The sequence below is a fragment of the Urocampus carinirostris genome, chromosome 1 (assembly GCF_059441175.1).
Source record: "Urocampus carinirostris isolate Australia breed hairy pipefish chromosome 1, RoL_Ucar_1.0, whole genome shotgun sequence".
In the NCBI taxonomy this organism is placed as follows: Eukaryota; Metazoa; Chordata; class Actinopteri; order Syngnathiformes; family Syngnathidae; genus Urocampus; species Urocampus carinirostris.
In genome coordinates this window covers 12142694-12164479 of record NC_142349.1, presented here as the reverse complement: position 1 = coordinate 12164479, position 21786 = coordinate 12142694, and the positions used below count along the sequence as shown (strand labels likewise).

Below are 21786 nucleotides of genomic sequence, written 5' to 3'. Positions count from 1 at the left end.
AAAGTCAATTTTTGAGGTGTATCCTACACAGGACTGAATTACCAATTTTTTTTTAATTTTGTCAATTATGGAAGGCTAAATAGCAAGTTTATAAAAATTGTTTTCAAAAGAAAAAATAAATACGTATTTTACATTTGTAACATGCAGCATTAGGTATTTAAAAATGTCTCACTCTACCTAGTTTGAACACATCATAGCAGAGTTGTATTATGTCATCAACAAGTGAATGGTTTCTTGTTTTATTTTTGTTTTATTGCGCGGTGGTTAATCTTTCACACTTGTGTGACAGTAAAAATGGATTTGTTGTTCTATCGTGTCAGAGTTTTCTTTTTGTTTTTGCTCCATGCGGGTCACGTTGCCACAACCTGCATTGCAGCCATTTTGTGCCTTTGGCGGGCGTCTTTTTCGATTTACGAGCACTGGCAGTAGTTGTGAATAAATGTTCGCACATGGACCCACTCACACTTTCGCTAAAATTCCCCACTAGTACATTCGGGCCAACGTGTTCCCGTTTCTCGTGAGCTTAGATATCAATGGCTTAGATGGTCCATTCCTGAAAATATTGTCTCAGCTGAAAGTGAGCACTGATAGAAGTGATGACTACCACTCGCCTCCTGCGCCGGGTCACTCGGTGCAAACTTTACGAGCACTAGCGTCCCCTCCTATTGTACATTCGTCCAATCACTCATGAGCTGTTAGAGGCTCTTAATTCTTGTTGCAACCAGTTTGCTCCTTTACATGTTTTAAAGTTTGAAGAGATCTTGTTGCACCCTATCCAATTATAAGTGCATGCATTTGGATTAAGTCCTTTGTACCAAGTCCTTATTTTATCTCTCATATATTTTTGTTCTAAAATATTTTTAAATTTATGGCATGAACAAATACTATTTAGTGTCATTCTCACCTCGAAACTGCATTAACTGAAAAAAGTGATCCTAAACTATCCTTTATTTGGCTTTTAAAACTAGTTACATTAATTGGCAGTCTGAAAGTTTGTAAGTAATTCTGTTTGTCTGGTAAATTGCACTAGAAGTAAGATAAGGGCTAAAAAATCGAGCCCGACCCAGCCCAAGCCTGACCAATTAACTTGGTTTTTAGGACCAAGCCGTGAGCAAACCCAAAATTTGTATCTGTGCGCACTCTGGAGGAAAGACTGTATAAACATTTACCTTTTTTATATTTAAATTTGAATTGTCTTTATTGTTATTGATATCAACATCGTAAAACATTGTACGCAACGAGGGTAAGGCACTTGTAAGGCAATTGTAAGGCACTCCAGGGTAACCATGTAATAAAGACTTTAAGGAGAATATGCGTGGGTTTCCTCCGGGCACTCCGGTTTCCTCCCACATTCCAAAAACATGCATTTCAGGTGAAGTGGCCGGTCCAAATTGTCCCTAGGTGTGACTGAGCGAGTGAGTTGTCTGTCCCCGTGTGCCCTGCGATTGGCTGGCAACCAGTCCAGGGTGTCCCCTGCCCACTGCCTGATGATTGCTGGGATGGGCTCCAGCATCCCCGCGACCCTACTGAGGATAAGCGGTGCAGCTGATGAAATGAGATGAGATGAAAAAGATAAAAGATTATCAGTATGACTAGAGAAACAAAAATACAAAGTAGTGCTCAGAAACTTGCCTAAGGTATACTTAAAGTTGAATTTAAAAGAATAGTGCATCGTTACAATAGTGCGATGAAAACGATGCAATAATATTTAACAACAACAAAAACAAAATAAGTCACAAGGTACATATATTCAGTTTTGTGCAATGGAATATATATGAATGAATGAATGAAAACTTTATTTCGAACATAAAAATAAAAACAATAAAATAAAATAAATGAAATATTATATATATATAATGTGGTTGGTTGGTTGGCTCCCTTACCAACTAGGGTTGTACAGGTGCCCATCCACCTCCAGGCCAACATATATAAAATACAATTTCTGTGTCTGCAGAGGTTGCATAAACCGAGTATGATTGACAAAATCTTTAAACGTTGACGGGAAGGCGTCCTTCGAGAAGTACGTCTTCATAAATGTAGCGCACCACTTTAAAAGAGAGAGAGGCTGAAAGACAAAAAAGAACAATGACTGGTAGGTGATAGAGAAAAGGCAGCAAGAAACAGGCCCAGTCTGACCAGAACGTAATGCTTTCCCTTTTAGGTCCGACTTAGCCCGGAATTTGAGTCGAGTTTTGGCTTGCGCTTAAGATCTTACCCCTGAATTGTACTATCATGTAAGAGAAAGTTTCAAACGAGATCCTTATAGAAAGTCACACCTTTCTCCAACTTATGGCCGACTGGTTGACCCTTTATAACTTGCTAAAACAGTGGCGGGCTCTGTAAACAAATCCACAGCTGCATGCCTCCAGCTGTACACCGATAAACTATAAGCTGACCCTGCAATGTCCCAAGTTACACTTGCACAGCTAATAGAGCATTATGAAGAACAATTTGGATGCCTAAGGCTTTATCCACTATGAGAAAAGGCCAGTTTTGTCAGGTTAACTACGTGCGTGCAACATTAATTTGACCTGGTGATTGGACTATCTTTGTTGTAAGCCATACTCTAAGCTTTTTTGCAGCCAATTCATGTTACCATCAGCAAGTCTGCTACCACACGGGTCCATCTCGTCTTAAGATTGTAGATGGATTTTCTAAATTGCAAACATGTAGGAAACCTGGACATACAGGTTAGCTGATACCTGGGAAGTTTGTTAATGTTTCGTGACGAGTGCCCTTAGTGGCTATTTGTTCACGGAAGTGAAAGTCAATTATCTTACGAATTACGATTAACAGCATTTGAAGTTCTTCTCCTGTTGTCTAACACAGTATTTTAATTATGGTAATGTGAATTTATTTTCCATCTCTCTGGGCCATTTGCCTCTTGTTATCAACTAAAGATGACATCAGAGCTTTGCAAATCTTTTTTGAAGCGGCCAAAAACTGCTTCATGGTTGACAGTGAACCAGTGCCAGAAACGGAATTCCTAGACAAAATCTCCTCTTAATTACAGCTGGAGAAATAGCCACATATTTTATGGTGAAATATTCCCTGTAATTACCAAGAGATGTATTATGCTCTCCCTCTTTTCCGTAACAGACATCTTGCCCAAGTCATTGGTCACTTCCAGTAAGCCACAGCATTGGTCAACGGTATTGCATGAATACCACTCTTCTTATTTTTACTCTAAATAGGAAGGCTGTCCAGGGTGTAAAAGAAGCTTTTTAACTTATGGTCCAGTTATTAACACCAATTATATATTATAACAATGTTGATAAATGGTTATCATGGGTTGTTGTTTTAAGAAAATACAATTATAGATAGACAGATAGATACTTTATTCATCCCCGTAGGGAAATTCACACTTCCAGCAGTCTCCCCTGTTGTTTATTAACAGATTAACATGATGCCCTCGGGGCGCTTGTTGTAGTTTAGCGGAGTGGATGACGTCACACGCTAGTCCAAAAGTTCGACGTCGCTGCGGCAGATGGATATCTTTGTGCCCAGGGATACACCACCTCGTGTTAGCGAGTCCACCTCCTCTCCGCTTCCCGCAGGCTTTCGTGTCTCTGTCTAACAGCGATGAAGCCGGTTAGCTCCGGGTAGCTCCACGTTAGCGTCCGGGATGGTAGACGTGAGCCACGTTTCCGTAAAACACAGCAAACCCAGGTCCATAGGATAGAAAGTAATCCAAAGTGTACTTGTCAAACGGGACGAAAAACACAGAAGATAGAAGCAGACAATAAAAACGATAAATCACAAAAAGTGCGATATAACGGAGCTGTTGGCAAGGCTGCCGCTTGCGGCGGCGCCACTTTGATTCCTATATTTAGTAAATCCCTATTTTATTATTATTAATATCATTATTATTACATATTTTTACTAATAAATAAACATTATGTATAGTTCTAAGGGTTTAAATACATATTGTGCTGATTGTAATGTTGATTTCTTTATTTCCCTATGTCAATTGCTAAAACACCTACAGATGTTTGAAAGATGACATGACATTTTCCCTAACTTTGCAGCACAATGCAAGCGTTTTGTATTACAGTGGAACCTCGGTTCTCGACCATAATCCGTTCCAGAACCCTGTTCGAAAACCGATTTGTTCGATCACCAAAATCTTTTTTCCCATCAAAAATAATGTAAATCGTTTTAATCCGTTCCAACACCCTGAATGTTTACGTTGAATGTTTAACGTAAACTAAAGCTAACCCAGGCTAATCGTACGTTCGCGTTATCGTAATCTTTCGAACGGAAGATTACGATAACATGAACGTCTAAAAATAAAAAAATCAGGTCGTTTACAAGTCATTTAGCACCCGGGTCTCCACAACAAGTGGTGAGCGGTTCATTGTAAAGGGGGCTCCGTTCCAACACCCTGAATGTCGGGCTCTGTTCCAACACCCAGAATTTTTAACTTGAATGTTTATCGTAAACAAAGCTAACCCAGGCTAATCGTACGTTCGCGTTATCGTAATCTTCCATACGAAAGATTACGCTAACATGAACGTGTAAAATTAAAAAAAAAAAGGATAAAGAAAAGAATTATGAATAGGATTTCTTACCTTTGTGGTGGTCAGCAGAAGGTGCAGGTGGACGGTGGGGGTATTCCCTAGCAAGATCAGCACACCTTCTTCATGTTTTGCTATTATTTCTTTCTTAAATGCAATAGTTGTACGCACTACTTTTCTTTTTTCCACCTGTAGCAACTTTGCTGCTTGCACTGACTTTCTTCGGAGGCATAATTATGGGCTAAAACACTTCGTACACCTATATTAAAAGCGAAAGCAAAACGAAGCACGTCCGCACGCAATAACAGTTGGTCACGAAAAAAAACGATCTACACCCGTACACCGCTCAGCATCGCACCCTAGCGTACGCACCCACGCATTACCGGCGTTCAAACTCTGAATTTTTGACCGAACAGCGAAGCATGAATTTCTGGAAATTTTTGGTCGGATTCCGATCTGTTCGAACTGAGAGGCGTTCGAAAACCAAGGTTCCACTGTATATTTAAAATGCCTTTAATTGAGCATTATGATTTTAAGTAATTTTAGTTTTGCTGGTCATTATTATGTGAATATATTCTACTACCTCTGATTCAAATTGGACAATCCTTTCATTTAAATCATTTGATAAGTGGAATGTGTTCCTAATTTGAGTGGCGGCTTGTAATTAGGTTGGAACGCTAGGTCCTAAAGTCAGACCAGTTGAGAACCACTGCTCTACTAGACGTATTTTTTTCTTTAACAGAAAATAGTACTGAAAATTTGTTTGACCCATTAGTCTCTTTTGTATTTTTCTTAAATTTCTTGTTCTCTCTTTGCATCTTTCCAGTCTGTCCAAGCAAAGATATTCGAAACAGCGTGACCAAACTCGACTCGCTAGCCAACTGCACGGTGATTGAAGGCCACCTGAAGATCATCCTTATGTTCGGGACCAAGCCTGAAGATTTCCGGGGCCTAACGTTCCCCAAGTTGACGGTGGTTACCGACTACCTACTGCTATTCCGTGTGTATGGCATGGAGAGCCTCAGTGACCTGTTCCCCAACTTGACGGTTATCCGTGGCAACAACTTGTTCTTTAACTACGCCCTGGTGGTGTTCGAGATGCTGCAACTACGTGAGCTGGGTCTGCATAGCCTGATGAACATAACGCGAGGAGCCGTCAGGATCGAGAAAAACCCTGATCTATGCTACTTGTCCACCCTGGACTGGTCCAAGATCCTGGATTCGGTGGAAGACAACTACATCGTGGCCAACAAGAATGACAGGGAGTGCGGGGATGTGTGCCCAGGGGCATCTGTGGGAAAGACCACCTGCCAGACCACCACTATCAACGGACACTTCAGCGAGCGTTGCTGGACACAGAAGCACTGCCAGAGAAGTAAGTCTTTCTTAACTGTTTTACATCTCGCCCTTCCTAATGAAAGTAAATGCAGTAAAGTAAAATGTGCCACCCTTAGGAGACAATAAACAGGTGAAAGAAGAGGCACACGATCATATTTTGAAAATACATATACAGTTCATTTTTCCATGTCTATTAACGATTCTCTCAACCATGACAAGAATGAGGCACCGAAACAGTCTTCGGATAGAGGAGCACACACATAGGTTGAGAAACATGTCCATGTCCAGGCCACAATGTTGCGTAAGGGTGCAAGCAAGGGTGTCGGATCGGCACCCTCGTGCAAAATTCTTTCAAAAACGTAAACTGTTTGGCACTGTATCTCTCTGCACCCCCAAAACAAGCGCCCAGAAGACCTGGACCCGCTCTGTTGAGCCATTAATGGCCCAATTGGCCAAGCGTGGTGTCACGTTTGGATCCTGATTTGTACAGGGGAAGCTTAACCGAAATAGAAAGTACTCAGTGAACTCCAGCACATGACACAATGCTGTCATTGCAACTCTGCTAACTTTAGCCAAAACTGCAATTTATCTTCATTGATAGAGGAAAATAAATTATTTTTGTCTGGTGTGGTGACTGTATTAGGCTAAAATATGACGCAGCTCTACTGTAAAGCAAACAGAATGATTTGTATATAATTATTTGCAGTCCTATCAAAATGTGGAATCAAGTTGATCAAACGGCAACAGTTGAGTAACGAAAGGCAATCTGGCACCACTGCCTCTTTGAATACGTTTAGTTGATCTGATCTATTCCCAGATCCTCAGATTCTCAATTTCCCAGTTTCTTTTTAAAGTAAGGATAAAGTCAAAATTGTAAAATGTAAAACCATTTACTTACTGAATGATAATGTTTTTTGTTTTTGTTTTTGTTTTTTAAATCCAGTGTTATTAATGCATTATCAACATTTGTTTTCTTACAACTAGACGTTTCTCAGTTTATATTACAGTTACATCTTGAGATTTGTGTTGTGATTGACTCCTATACAAATAGTTTTAGTCATTGAATTGAATGAAAATATTTTCTATACATTAGGTGTTTCCTTTATGACAAAATGAAGATTATCCCTTTGACTGATCAATTTTAGAATATTATTCATCTGCAATTTTTCTCACCTAATGTAATTTTCATTCAATGAATGATTTCTTGAAAACAAAATTTGAAAAAAAATATTAACTTATACACTGCTATAGACAACATGACAGAGAGATTAATCATAGCATTAAACCGTAAAGATAATTTTTGCCAGGACAAAGGCCAGTCTTGTTTGCATATATCTCCAGGTGGGATGAGGGCCGTGACTGCGCCTCATTAACTCACCATCGGTGTCTGTGCGGCTCTTGAATTGTTGTTTTTGGATGCCGTGATTCACTTCTGGAGTCATTTGTAATAAAGTCTGTCGTATGTGTCATTAATCCTTTATCTTCCTTGTCAATTTGTTCGATTTACTCAGGAAGAGGAAAAGTCACCGTTTATACTCGACATTGTTGCCACTTATGCAATCTCGCTGGACAAAATTTGTACTTTTGACCCACATCTGCAAAGTTGCTAATCAAATTATTTCTTTCACGCTTTGTTCTTCAGCTTCTGTTTGCCAAAATGAATACCAACAACAACCCCTCATGTTTAGAAAAAGAAGACAGCGTATAATCACTGGATTTTTGGGGGATTATATGTTACTATTTTTACTAATGGACCAAGTACAAGAGCATTCAACTTTTTCAGTGTTTGCACTTCTGAAAATGTCTTCCAAGTCAAGAAAAAAATCATACTACATGGTATTCTTAACTTGATCAAGTCAATGTGAAATAAATTGATTTTGTAAATTTTAATTATTTTCCAGCAACTGTGAAAGTTTCACAAGTTATTACATATGCAGATGTTTAGCATGATATGAGAACATCTGGAGACATTTTCAAAGGTGTAGCATTGCGTGAAATGCTGTATATGCTTAGAAGTCCCACAAGATATGAAGAAGCCTACCGAGCTACGGTAGTCAGATTAGTTATCCAGAAGTCTAGCACAATATACAAAGCATTTTGAAGCTATTGCGATTTCTGGGAGCTTAGTGAGATCACATGAAATAATAGCCATATGTTTACAAACCTGGATGGATATAAGGCAGTGGATTAAGCTTTCATTTTTTCTTTTCCACAATAACCTCTACATTCACAAGTTTGTTGCAGAATTGTTTTATTTGAAAGTCAAACAATATCTGGGCAACATCGCAAGGTTTCTTTTTAAGATGTAGTCGCTTTTCATTAATGTGTTAGCAGACTGATGCTTAGTCGATGCTGAGATTAGGCAGCTGTTGTAAGAATCATTTGTCACCCTCACCAAACAAAATAACTTGAATGGATCAGATTCTCAAAGGATTGACCTGGCTTACCTACATGACCCCCATCCCTTCTCCCAATTTTTTCCACAGCAGTCGTTTTCTCTAGATCCCTTTAGCAAAGTGGCAAAGCGAGGTTGCAGCAGACACTGGCTTGCTGCGCTTATTCGATTTGCCCTCGCTCACCTGCATGAACACGTGCCATGTCAACACAACACCTAATGTAGAGATATTGTCTTGTTGACAGCACTTGTTTTGATCTTCTCTTGTCCACACTCCAGTTACATTTTCATTTTTGTTTGTTTTTACTTTTATTAATGTTAAACTGCATTTAGAATTGAAACATTGACCGATTTTTGTCTGAACAACGTTACTGTCTAGAAATGATTTATTGGCTTGGACAGACTCATACCATTCATCCATTTAATATATTAATCATATTAATCCATTTTCCAACAAAGCTTCATAGTTTAATCTGTCAAATCCATCAAATTAATCCCTTCTTTTGAGTAATTTAATCAAAGCCTGCATGTCTCTATGGTAACCAACAGATTCCATGAGTTGTCTATTATCCAAATTGGATTCTATCATAAACCCTTAAACAATAATTACAAAGAAGATGCTTCGTACCGAGTATCATTTTAACGTTATAGATCAACCCGACACTTTTGTGTCGAGTAGTTCACTGTTTTTGCACCATGACTCGGCATAAATGAATCCACTTGAATGCGTAATAATTCGGGTTTCCTGAATTTGTGACTTTGTGATTGAGGGCTATACATGTGACTTCACTTGATTGACACATTCTCACTGGGGCCCAGTTTAGTTCCTGTTACAAACAAGCTTTATTCAGCTCAAAAGGAAATTTATATCATGAACAGCCTAATTGTGAGTGGCAACCAAGCAGTTAAACTTCTGAAGTTACACTGCGGCAACATGTTCTTGAATGTAATTCATATCTGTAGCCAATTCGTTACGTCCCTCACTTCTTTCAAAGTGTCCGAGCAATGTCACCTATTCTTATAATTACACTACCATTCTCTGTTTGCCATAACATGCTAGTGAGGACAATTAAAAGCACACCTAACATAAAACACGTATCGTGTTGTTAATAAACTCATTTTATTTGCTTATTTTATTTGAGTCGATAAATGAGGCAACCGCCATTTCATAGCATAATGAAAAACATTGTGGACAGAAGATGTTGAGGTGAAAATTGTTACAACTTTTTTTTATTGAGAAGTTGAATCTTCTGGCACTGTGTATGCTGGGTGGGCATGTTGATCACACACGGTCAAAACACATGTGTGGCTGTTGTAATGGTTTGGTCTTGTTGCTAGGAGATGCAGGAAGACTAGCAGTTTGGTGTAACTCACATATGACCATGCGGCCCTCTCTAGAGGAAGGGATTGCGAGGTCAGTGGTCACTGAGGAGGATGAAGACACTTGACAAGTCCGGTGAACTCTGACCGACCGCTCCAGCACAAGGCTACGACTGCTGGCCGTATTGTCAGACGCCAACACACTGAAGCAGAGCCAAGCAATTTTGGTCGTTGAAGTCTTTGGAATGGTCATTCAGATTGTTTCCTGTCTTTGTTTTACTATTTTAATTGCAGGGTTATGATTTGAGGCCGTAAACAACCAGTAAGATTTATATGCAAGCTGGGAATTTCATGAAAGTGATTCGCTCAAAGAGGATGCTTTTTGTAGGATGTGATGTTTACAATGCTTGTTTGGTTTGGGAATTTGGGACTTAAGAAAACAACCAAAACATCCATTGTTTTTGGCTACATTGGATTTTGTCATAATCAGTTTGAGTCTTGCTCCGAAGTCTTTATAATTATCCATCCATCCATTATCTGTACCGCTTATCCTCAGTAGGGTCGCGGGGGTGCTGGAGCCCATCCCAGCAATCATCGGGCAGTGGGCAGGGGACACCCTGAACTGGTTGCCAGCCAATCGCAGGGCACACGGGGACAGACAACTCACTCGCTCATTCACACCTAGGGACAATTTAGACCGGCCAATTCACCTGAAATGCATGTTTTTGGAACGTGGGACGAAACCGGAGTGCCCGGAGGAAACCCACGCAAGCACGGGGAGAACATACAAACTCCGCACAGGAAGTCTGGAGCTGGATTTGAACCCACGCAGGAGGTTCCCAAGACATGAACTGTGCCGCACATGCGCTAACCACTGCCCCGCCGTGCTGCCCATATATATATGTATGTATATATATATATATATATATATAAATAATATATTATATTATAAAGATTATATTATATTATAAAGATTATATTATAAAGATTGTATTATAAAGATTGTATTTTCCATATAAATAATTGAGGAGGCTATAGTTGAGGATTTGAATATCACGGTTCACGGATGCCTTAACTGCATGGGTCGTTGGGGCACCTATGAGGACGCAACTCTCCACTGTTGACGGTCCATGGCCTGTTCTTAGGTCTCGGCAAAGTTGGCCCCAGTCCATTCCTTAATGTTGTTGGCCCAGTTCTTTGTCAGTCTTCCTCTCCTCCTGCCCCTTGGACTGTGCCATGGATATTATTTTGGCCAGTTCAAATGATCTTGTCACATGACCATACCACTGAAGTTTCTGTCTGCGCACAGTTGACAGCAGTTCTTTGTAGGGTCCAATGTCCCCTCTGATAGTGTTGCACACTGTTTCATTTGTCCCATGAGCTATGTTACTGATGCCGAGAAGTTCCCTGTCACATTGCATCTTTAAGGCCTAGATTTTCTTTTCGAGTTTTGCTGAGAGTCCATGTCTCGCATGCATAGAGGAAGATGGAAGCATAAAGCGCTTGCATGATACTGATCTTTGATTTCGCTGCTATGTTCTTGTCCCTCTAAATGGGTTTAAGTCTGGCAAGTGCAGCTGTGGTTTGAGCTTTCCTGACCATGATTTCTGATTCTGACCCTTCTTCTGATATGACAGCTCCACGATATTTAAGTTTGGTGACAGTTTCTGTCTCTCTGTAGTTGATGGTGATGTTTGTGAGTAATACCTTGGGGATTGTTGGTCATTACTTTTTTTCTGTGCTGATTTCCATCCCATACTGCTGATGCTTTGTCCAGGCGATTGACCAGATCTCTGAGATCCTATTTGTCTCCTGCCAATCCGGCATTATCATCAGCAAAATGGAGGTTAGTGATGCTGTGTCCCCCAATACTGACTTTACCTTCATGTTGCTCCAGAGCTTCGGACATAATCCTCTCCAGGAAGATGTTGAATAAAGTTGGAGTGAAAATGCAGCCTTGTTTCACACCGACTGTGGTTCCAAACCATGCTCAAATGGTACCATTGCTAAGTACCGCACTGTTGGCATTGGCATACAGTTGTTCAATGGTCTGAACTAGTTTCTGGCCCATGTTGTACTTCCACATGGTGGCCCATAGAGCGGCTGGCCATACTCTGTCAAATGTCTTGTTCAAATCAACAAAAATGTGATTGAGGTTTCTCTGGTGTTATGGAAATTCTCACATAGGATGTGCATATTAAAAATCTGTTCTGTGGTGTTCCTACACTCCCTGAAACCTGCCTGTTTTTCGCCTCGGATGATTTCAGCTTGTGGTTCCAGTTTGTTCAGTAGGACCTCTAGCATAACTTTACTTGCATGGCTAATGAGACTGATGGTTCTTTAGTTGGAGCATAGTTGAAGGTTTCCTTTCTTTGGTGACATAATTACTTGCGATTTTGTCCATGGAGATGCCCACTGTCCTGTCTGCCAGTTTCACAACAAATCTTCGTCAAGTTGTGTATAGTTTGCTCACCACCATTTTGTATGTGTTTTGATGGAATTTTATCGATTCCTGGAGACTTTCAATTCTTCAGTGAGTCAACTGCTGCATTTTCTTCTCTGAATATAGGGAAGTTGTCACTTTCCCCTGGGCCGGAATTCTTAAGGACCTCATGGTTGCCCTGTGTCGGGTGGTTGTAGAGTTTGGTGCAGTATTCTGTTCATCTATTTATGATCTCTTTTTCTTCAGTTGGCTTGTTCCTTGCCTCATCATAAATGTTGCTGACTTTCACCTGTTTTGTTTGTGTGAGGTCTTTCACAATCTGGCTTTCTTTGAATTGTTCTTGTTGAAGCACTCTTCTAACTCCGGGCATTGGTCTTCGATCCATTTCCCCTTGGCTTCTCTCACGCTTTTTCTGATTTTCTTGTTGGCTGCTTTATATTTGCCTGCTCCTCCAGGGCTCTGACTTTTCTTCTTTAGTTCTCACCTCGTGTCACACTCTTGGAGAATTTTGTTTGTAACCCACTGCTTTATCGTCTTCCAGTATTTTCCTACAATATATTTTACTGATTCTGTCATCGTCTCTGAGAACTGAAAAAGTGGCTTATCGATTTATCCTTAGGCATTCCTTTAAATGTATGAACTAGTGTTGCGTTGCATCTGAAAGCTTTGTACTTGAATCCTCACTTTTTTGTTGACCCCAATCACTTGACATCAGCTTAAAATGTAGCTTTAATTTTATTATGTGAAGAAGATTAGTACAAAGGAATCCTAGGAGGAGGAACTTGCTCCAAACTCTTTTGGCAAGACTTTGATTCCCTCCAATAAATGTTATTCAGCTGAAGTCTGACGATTCTGACGTCTATGGTTTAATTTAAAGTTGCGTAGTTCACTTGAAAAATGATTTTCAACTCAGTCATTTTCATGCAATTCTAAAGTTCATACAAAGGCTCAATACAAGGCTACAACTTGTTGTATACCTTGTACAGTATTGCCATTTCTTCTTTTAATCAGAAGTAGGGAATTGTACATTTTGCATTTTAACTGGTATTTTTTACATTACCAAACCCTCTCGTTATCTTCGATGAGACGCACGAGTTTTTGGTAATTCTATGTGCTTGTAACAATTTCAAAAAGGAACAAAAATTTAAATTAAAACAAACAAAATTACTGCAAAACCTGGTTCATGAAGAAAAAATTACAGAAGCATTTATGGGTACTAGCCACCGATTTCCTTACGTGAAAAAGAATAATTACTCTGTGTTATTACGGATGTCGTAACTGACACTCCTACATCAGGAGTATAGTATACTAATATGCTGTGATTAAAATTTCTAATGTCGAACAGTTCAAATCAAGCGTAAATGTACATGCAAGAGTTGAGCAAGACTAAAACAAACCCACTGAATTGAATCAGTAAATTGGAGAGTTTTTAAGTTCTTGCGCAAAATGCTCAGTCTCACTCTCTTAAGTGTGCGGCCGACTATTCTGTCAGGTCCAATTCCCCCTCATATGCACTCGCGTACACACAGCGTGAGTGTTTCCTTCTGAGCTGACTTCACCGCTCTGGCACTTGTTTGAGCTGCACCCTGCGAACTCTTCAGCATACAGCTACTGGAGCCCGTCCCGTGGAATCCCAGACATTTCAAGCATTCAGCTCCAGCCGTGTGGGCAGGCGTTTTTCATCACCCGCTGTGCACGGGTTTTAGATCAATGCCGAAGTTTTCCTGTTCATTCTAGATCCAGATTTTTGTATTTAAATAAATGCTTGGAAAATGAATCGATGAAAGCAAAGAATGATTGATGTGGAGACCATGAGTTTGTATTTTGCAGTCTGAACATCTCCGGTTTTGCATAACTTCTATTGAGTTTTATTTTTTTGCATTGTGTGTCTGTACCATCGATTTAAATCAAAGAGTATATAGATTAAGACTTTAAAATTGTTATATATGACCGACTTAGTGTGTATCAATTTGTTACTGTAAGTAAAAAAGCAAAAAAATTAAGCTACTTTTTGTTGCAATATTTCTCTTGCCTCAACTGAAATTTTGAACTGCAAAAAAGTACCTCTGTTTCCTGGAATATACCCTTTGATTTTATTAGGAAATCCCCTCCCCGAACACACACACATAATTGCTGTTCAGTCTGCCTCTTTTTGAATGGCATCTGCACATGGTCTCTGATAACCGATGATGTGAATTAATTCGTTAGACATCCTTCACAGTTGCAGATGGGCTACTCGTTCCAGGGCATATGACCCCTTTATTCTGAGATTGAGAAAATAGTTGAATGTATCATCTTAATTCAGTTGCGCAATGTTTTAAAAATATTTTCTTAAACAAAAGGGTTAATATGTTTGTGTTCGCATTACTTTCATCACCTACAATGCTTCATTTGACAGTGAGGCCTTGAAACTCCCAGGTCATCCCGTACCTCATTTTAGTCACAAACAGGGCCCTAATCACACATCACTCCATTTATCATTTCTATTCCAGTCACGGCCAAACTGGATATCCTGCTTTCAAGTGGTGATGACAGTGCCAGCTCATTCATAACAGAAAGTGCCGTTCCACCTCCTCCCATGTTGTTTTTCTGTTTTCTATCAGCGGAGAGCAGAGCACGCTAATGAAATTGTTTACCAGTTTTCACCCCTGTGGGCCCTGCCTAAAGCAGGTTGCCTTCATGTGAATCAAAACACACCATGAGCAAAGTGCGGAAAAACGTAATCAATTTACTCTTCTGATTAGCATTCATCATATTTTTGTTGTTCTGTTAATTATATTTACAATTTAATTTGTTAATGTTAATAATGACAAGTCAGGGAGCCGTGTAGCCTGAATAGATCGCTCTTTTCACACACAAACAAACTTTTAACAGTGTATATTTTACACAATAACAAGCACTATGAATTGTTTTTATTCTAATTCACTTGTCTTGTTTTAATTCTTACTCACAACATTAGTTCTTTGGTAAGGATTTTTGGTTTAACATTACAAAGCAATTATATAGTTTTGTTTTAGGCATTTTTTCCCCAAAGTTACAATTATAATGCAATCATATGAAGCTACCACAGTAGCCAGGATGCTAGGAGCCATTAATAGACAACCCTCAACACTTCCTTGAAACAACATCAGTCACGTAGCTATACTCTATGCAGTTTTCTTAGTTAAACAATTTTTGCATGTAAATCTAATATGTATTTGCAAAATTAATCTAGCTTATTCATTTTAATACTTGCCGTGATTTGGGTGGGTTTGTCGTTTCATCAATGACAGGCTGTCACTCACACCCTTCAGTTCCTTTTGAAAGGCCAAATGCAAGTCTGTAATCTAACTTAGAGTTGTTTATATTATTTTTACTTAATTGTGAGTTATTTTACACAAAGGATTATTAACATTTATTTTAATTACTAATTAAATTTAGTTTAATTTTTCTGTTGCTTCAAGCCCTTTGAGGACAGCCATTATGATGATGGGGCCCAAGGTGAAAATGAGTTTAACACCCCTGGCCTAAAGCATCATATCATAATTAGCCTGGTTTTGATTTTTGTATTCACAATTCAACTTATTTCATATTTCTATCACAAACCTATTTAATAACCCTGTTTAACAATTTTAATCAAGAAAGGTCCCCCGGATTCTCGACCGGGTGGAAACATTTGGCGGCCTGGAGAGGGATGCGCGCCACCAGACTGTACTTGCCTAAGGCGCACCATAGGAAATGGTGCGTCTACTACCTTAGTGGTCTAATTTTTGTGTACTTCTTACTGTGAATGATAAAAAGTATTACTACCTTAAGTTGAAAACAACAAAAACAATAAAGCAATATCACATCAAAGGGATGATTGCCAAAATTAAAAAAATATTGAGAACACATTAGTTGTGCTTTTATTCTCACCGTAAAATAATTAACAAATTGCTTTTTTTCCTGTATGAAACACTAGAGATAGTTTACCCACTTTCAGATTCAGATTCAGATTCAGATTCAGATCTACTTTATTGTCATTCTAGTACACGTGTATACAGAACGAAATGTCGATGCATCTGACCCCCACAGTTTCCTTGAATGTACAGATATAAATAAAGTTGTATTGTAATTGGCTACGTATAGTATTTTACCATAGTGCCGATAGTGCAAGAAGAGTAGCTAACCAGATGTGCAAAATGGGCAGTCAGGTTACTGAGGACTTCAGAAATTGGAAGTGGAATCACTGGAGTTTGTCACTTTCATGGTGAATCAAACTCACGTCTAAACATTTACTTGATTATTGAAGATGTTAATTGGATTAACAGCATATATTTTTTTCCATTAAAAAAATATTTTGTACACCAGCTTTTATTTCTATAATTCCTTGCCTTTTGTTTGTTTTCTTTAAAGAGCAAACATTCATGTTAAGCTTCATATTTTCTACCATAATTATTTGAAGGATGAAGAAAAAGAGACTCCTATGCACTTTTAGCCAATCATTCAGCGGTACAGTGAGCACACAAATAGAAATCACTTGCAGGCAAGCATTTACAGTAAGCCAAAACCAACTGGCTATGTTCCTGACAATACTCACTACTAGGCCGCAACCTATTTAAAGGTATACAGACAGCTCAGACACTCTGTCTTACTTTGACTGTTAACTATGTACAACTAGTTTTTCTTTACATTTGATTATATTTAAATGTGTTTCTACAGAAGAGTACAATCTATAGAAAGAAGTCATATCAAATGTATGTTTGTTACCGTGGGCATTATGGGACGTAGGGATGAATGCTTGTTAAGATTAGCGGGTGCTTAACAACTAGTTTGTTGACTGTAGAGTGAACAAACTTCGGGGCCCGAAGCTGCACATATTGTAGCCTCCTAGGCGGGCGGGGGCTGTCCCTGTCCGGGGTCTGGTCACCTACTCCGATAAGAAGCCCTCACTCGGCCTGGGCGTGGTCAGGGGAAAGCAGGTCTTTCGGCCCACCTACTTTCTAGCCATCTTCCTGTTCCAATGTGGTGGTTTGGAACAGGATGGTTTTGTTGTGTTGCTGGCAGGGATGGTGCGTCTTAAGTTTTCTTCGGGAGATACGCACTGGCCTTTGTTAGACGACATCTGGTGAATGAAATTGAGCTGGCAAATAAGGGGAGGACCATGTGCTTGTCAGACCTACCACCACAGCCTCCCCGCCTGTGTTTTGCGCTTTCTGTTTCAGAATGCTGAGTTGATGAGGATGAAATCAGGTATCACAATGCTACATCTGTTATTCAATAAATAAAAATAAAAACAGCAAGATGCTATAATGTATGATCTCAGATCAGTTACACTGAGCTAAAAAAATAAATAAAAATAGATAAAGAGACCACGTAATTCAATTGGTTTTGAATCACACATATATACAAATAAATATATTCATGTACAAATAAAAACTTTGAAAGTCATGGCAAAGTAATAATTCCCTTTTTAAGCACTAAATTGGATCATTTTCGATAGAAAGATTCAATGCAAGAGGGCTACTTCAAAAGTGTTTAATTGCAATAAATTCAATATCTTGTGAAATAGAACTGATTAAAAAAGCACATAAAGAAAAATATAGGCAGCTTTTTAAATGTTGGCCATGGGCGCAATCACAAATACAATTTCAATGGGGGAACACAAAATGACACAGGCTAAGAAATCCAGGTAAGTGCAATTGTATTGCCTTAAATAAAGACATTCATTAAAAAATCACTAGTATGGGCGTTTCCACAAATGTTTTCTGCTTAATAAATGGTAGTCAGCACATACAGCAAAAGTGGGGTGTTCGAATAGGCATGTTGCTTTGGCAATATTTAATGTGAATATTTAAAACGGCAGGTCATTGTTTGACAAGAGACTCATTTTTTTCTTTTGCTTCTCAGGGTATCTTCTCACAGGGCGGATTAAATCAGTTTGTGGGCCTGTCAAGGGCCAAGGGTCATAGTTGGGTGTCCCCTAATGTAATACATGCTTGATTGCAACATGCAAACAGTATGTCATTCCATTGGCCAAACGAGCTAAAGGAAAATGCAGAAAATGTAGCAAGGCCTGTCATTTTATACAATTGTGGCGATTATTCAGAGATTAGCATTTTCTATAGAACGAATAACAATGTCCTATTAGTGCTTGGCAGATCAAAGATGGCTTAAGAGGGAGGCCCCATCTCTTCTATGGGTTTTGACCCTGATTTGAGGCCCTACAGTGTCATTGCTTCTGTCTAGCTCAGCCATCAGCTTCATTGAACGTTGTCGGTGGTGTAGTTTTCTTCAACTTAACTTTATTTATACAGCACTTTAAAAAACCGTTAACCTTTTAAAAATGGTCTACAAGGATTAGAAACCAGCCACCGAAGAAAAGGTTGGTCAGAAAAAAACACAAACTACAGTTCCTGCTTTTAATAAAAATAAACGACCTTATTTTAATGTTCATTCAAACCTTCACTTGACTAGTTGATCAAACATTAAACCATGGTTATTGATCTTCTTTCTCTGATGTCAATTACGCTGGACTCTAGCATGTACCTACTGCTAAAACATTCTAATCAGTGAAGGTTTTGTAGCTGGAATTTTTATCATACTGTTACTAGTAAATTACTCTAATGTAGTTGTGTGTCCATACAACAACTTTAAAATGAAACAAATTACAAGTGGCTTTGTTTTGTAGTGCACATTGGATATGTATCTGCTTGTTTTTACGAAAATATGCATCTTATTTGAACATGTGACATTTTCGCAATTGAAATGGAAATCCTCCAAGTTAGTTTTAAGTTGATTCAAATCCAGAATGTGTGTACTGATTGTAGCTTTCTGTAAAATCACACATTTCTATCTCTTAGTTAGACCTGCAACCCATTATTTTTATGTTTGAAAAATCATGCAACGCAAACCCTCCCCTATCCAACCTTATTTTGTAATAAAAAATTGAACACAATCGATTATGTTAAGTAGCCGTACTAAATAAAACTTTACAGTATCTGAGCAGAATATGAGATTGGTAGATAATTATCAGTTAATTTTGACAAGGATAGGTCGTTCAACAATTTCACAAATCACAGGAAATCGCGACCAATTAAATGGATTGCCAATTCATTAGTGCACCTGTAATATCCATTAGAAATATTTTACCTCTAAACAAAAACACCACACTTGTGGTAAAGTTGGTATTGATCACCTCTCACGCACAGAAAGCCAAACCTAACTTTATTAAAACTTGTTGACCAAGGAGGGCCGAAAACAATTTCTTTAAAAAAAATATTCATCACCGATCAAAAGTTTAGGGTCATCCAGACAATTTTGTGTTTTCCATCAAAAAGTAACATTTGTATTTATCAAATAAGTTGTCCAATGTCTCTTATTTCTCGCCTGTATTAATTCTTTTTTTTTTTTTTTTTTTGCTCTGACTTAGTTATAGCTTTTTATTTGTCACTCTGCTTTGAACGCCAGCATCTCTGAGTTGCCTCTGTTGTTGACATTGGTGTTTTGCGGGTACTATTAAATGCTAAATAATCTGCATTTATATAGCGCTTTTCAGGTCAATGAAGACCTCCCAAAGCTCTTTACAATGTGCTTCGCACTTAATTATTCACACACACACTCACACACTAAGAGCGGCCATGCAGTCATGCAAGGCGCCGACCTGCTTGTTGGGGGCATTAGGGATTCAGTGTCTTGCCCAAGGACACTTCGACGTATAACGAAGCTTTTAGTGCAGAGTCGTAAGGCATCTATTTCTCAAACTACAGACTGTAATGTACTTGTCCTCTTGCTTGGTTGTGCTCCCACTTCCCATTCTACTCTGATCAGAATCTGTTTTTGTTGTCATGAACAGAGTAGTTCACACCATTGTTAGAAATCTTCAGTTTCTTGGCAATTTTTCGCATGGAGTAGCTCGATTTCTTAGAACAAGAAAAGACTGTCGTGTTTCACATGAAAGTTTTCTTTTCTGGCCATTCTGAAAGCTTAATCACACCTACAAATGTGATGCTCCATATACTTAAATAGCAAAAAGAAAAGGTCCGTTTGTAGCTTTTTTAACCAATTCCACTGTTTTTAGCTGTGCTAACATCATTGGAGAAGCTTTTTTTAATCAACCATTTGCCTTTGAATGCCATCAGCAAACACAATGTACTATTAGACCACTGTCGCGCTGGTTGCTGGAACTGGTCCTGTACACACAACATAGATATTGCATTTAAAAGCAGACGTTAGCAGCTAAAATACCGGTAGTCATTTACCACATTTACAATGTATTTTTGATTAGTTTCCTGTCATCTTCATTGAAACAAGTCTTTTTCCTTCAAAAAATAACCCTAACCCTTTCTAAGGGACCCCAAATTTTTGAACAGTTGTGTATATGTTCCGCAGCATGATTTCCAAATTTAAATTCACAAAAGGTTTAACATCAGCAGTCAAGCTGATTAACTAATTTGGTATTGCTTAAAGTACAAGTTAGTCAGATTCCCTAATTAGGTTTACAAATCGGCTCTTGGTGCTGCAGAGTGGCAAACAATAAACAACAGAGACATTGATGACATATTTAAAAATTCCGATCTCATACATGTCAACCTCCACCAATTTATCCCTGTATTAATGATTGCAAATCCTCCTTATTAAGAAACCATACAGTTTACACACACAACGTGGCGCCTATTTACTCACAGCAAGATGGACTATTTAGAATACCGCGACAATATTAGCAATTTATAATGGCGTTGTCGCCTGTTACCATTGAGCGAAATGATTTGGATAAGAGCCGAAATGGTTAGGACGAGATTGGTCTTTTTTTCCTGTATAGAATGTTTTCACGGAATGCACAATTTGAAATGATCAGAAAACGTATAAAATATTGTGAACACTTATCAAAAAAATTGAATCGTCTTCATTGTCATAAATATCAATGTTGTGAATTACTGTATGCAACGAAATTAAACATGACACTCTAGAGTAAACATGTAATAAATACTTTAATGAGAAAAATAAGATAAATGACTTGAGACTGAAGACTAAACAAGCAAAAAAAAATTACAAAGTAGGACTAAGTTATAATACTAAGTTGACAACTATGCAGTCACAGTCACTCTTCCTTTTTTCTTTTTGTTAGTAAATGTTTGTTTGGAAATAAATAAAAAAAGCAAATAAAGCAAATAGACTGTCAACCAGTACTATTTAGTGAGAATCTTTCCCAGCGTTGCGCCCATGCTGAGCAGGTGCAGTCTGAGAGTGCCACAAAGGGTTAAAGATAAAGGCAGGCCTTCTTCAGAGAAGGGGTGAGGCCATTTGAATGGCTAGATGCTGCAACTAGCCAAAGCATTGGCCCAGGCCGAGGGTGGATCTTTTGCAGCCACTGTGTTCCGGCCTGGAACCGTGCTGCGGGATCAGGAGTCAGTCCCTTTCCACGGCGTTTGCTCTTTGCACTTTTATAACTGAGGTAAACGTCAAAGACGGGTTTAGAAGCACATTTTAAAGCTATACAATAAACATAATTTTACTTTTCCGAAGCCATGTCAACATAGCTGGTTGAGCAACCTGATGAGAGACAGTTATAAAGTTTCCCCTTGCGCGGTGCCCCCAACCCCTCCTCACATTCCCCCCCTTGCTGCCATTCTCATGTTGCTGAAGCCCCCCTCCGACACATACATACACACATGCCTTTTTCAGAGGTGGCAAAAGGACACGGGGATGAGGGGGGCAGTGTCAATGTTAAATAGAGCTTTAGAGAAGTGCCCCCTCTGATCTTTTCAGCACCATTAACCAGATGCAAACAAAATCTTCATTGTAAGAAATGTTTT

The 21786-nt window shown here is 38.9% G+C and overlaps 1 protein-coding gene across 1 annotated transcript in view; it reads left to right on the top strand.

The window, feature by feature from the left end:
* The window catches only part of insra (insulin receptor a), a 79795-nt gene that overhangs the window by 16707 nt on the left and 41302 nt on the right, over positions 1–21786 (top strand). The window contains exon 2 of the mRNA XM_088326842.1: positions 5344–5892. Within this exon, the coding sequence (XP_088182968.1) occupies positions 5344–5892 (549 nt within the window). The remainder of the gene's footprint in view (positions 1–5343; positions 5893–21786) is intronic.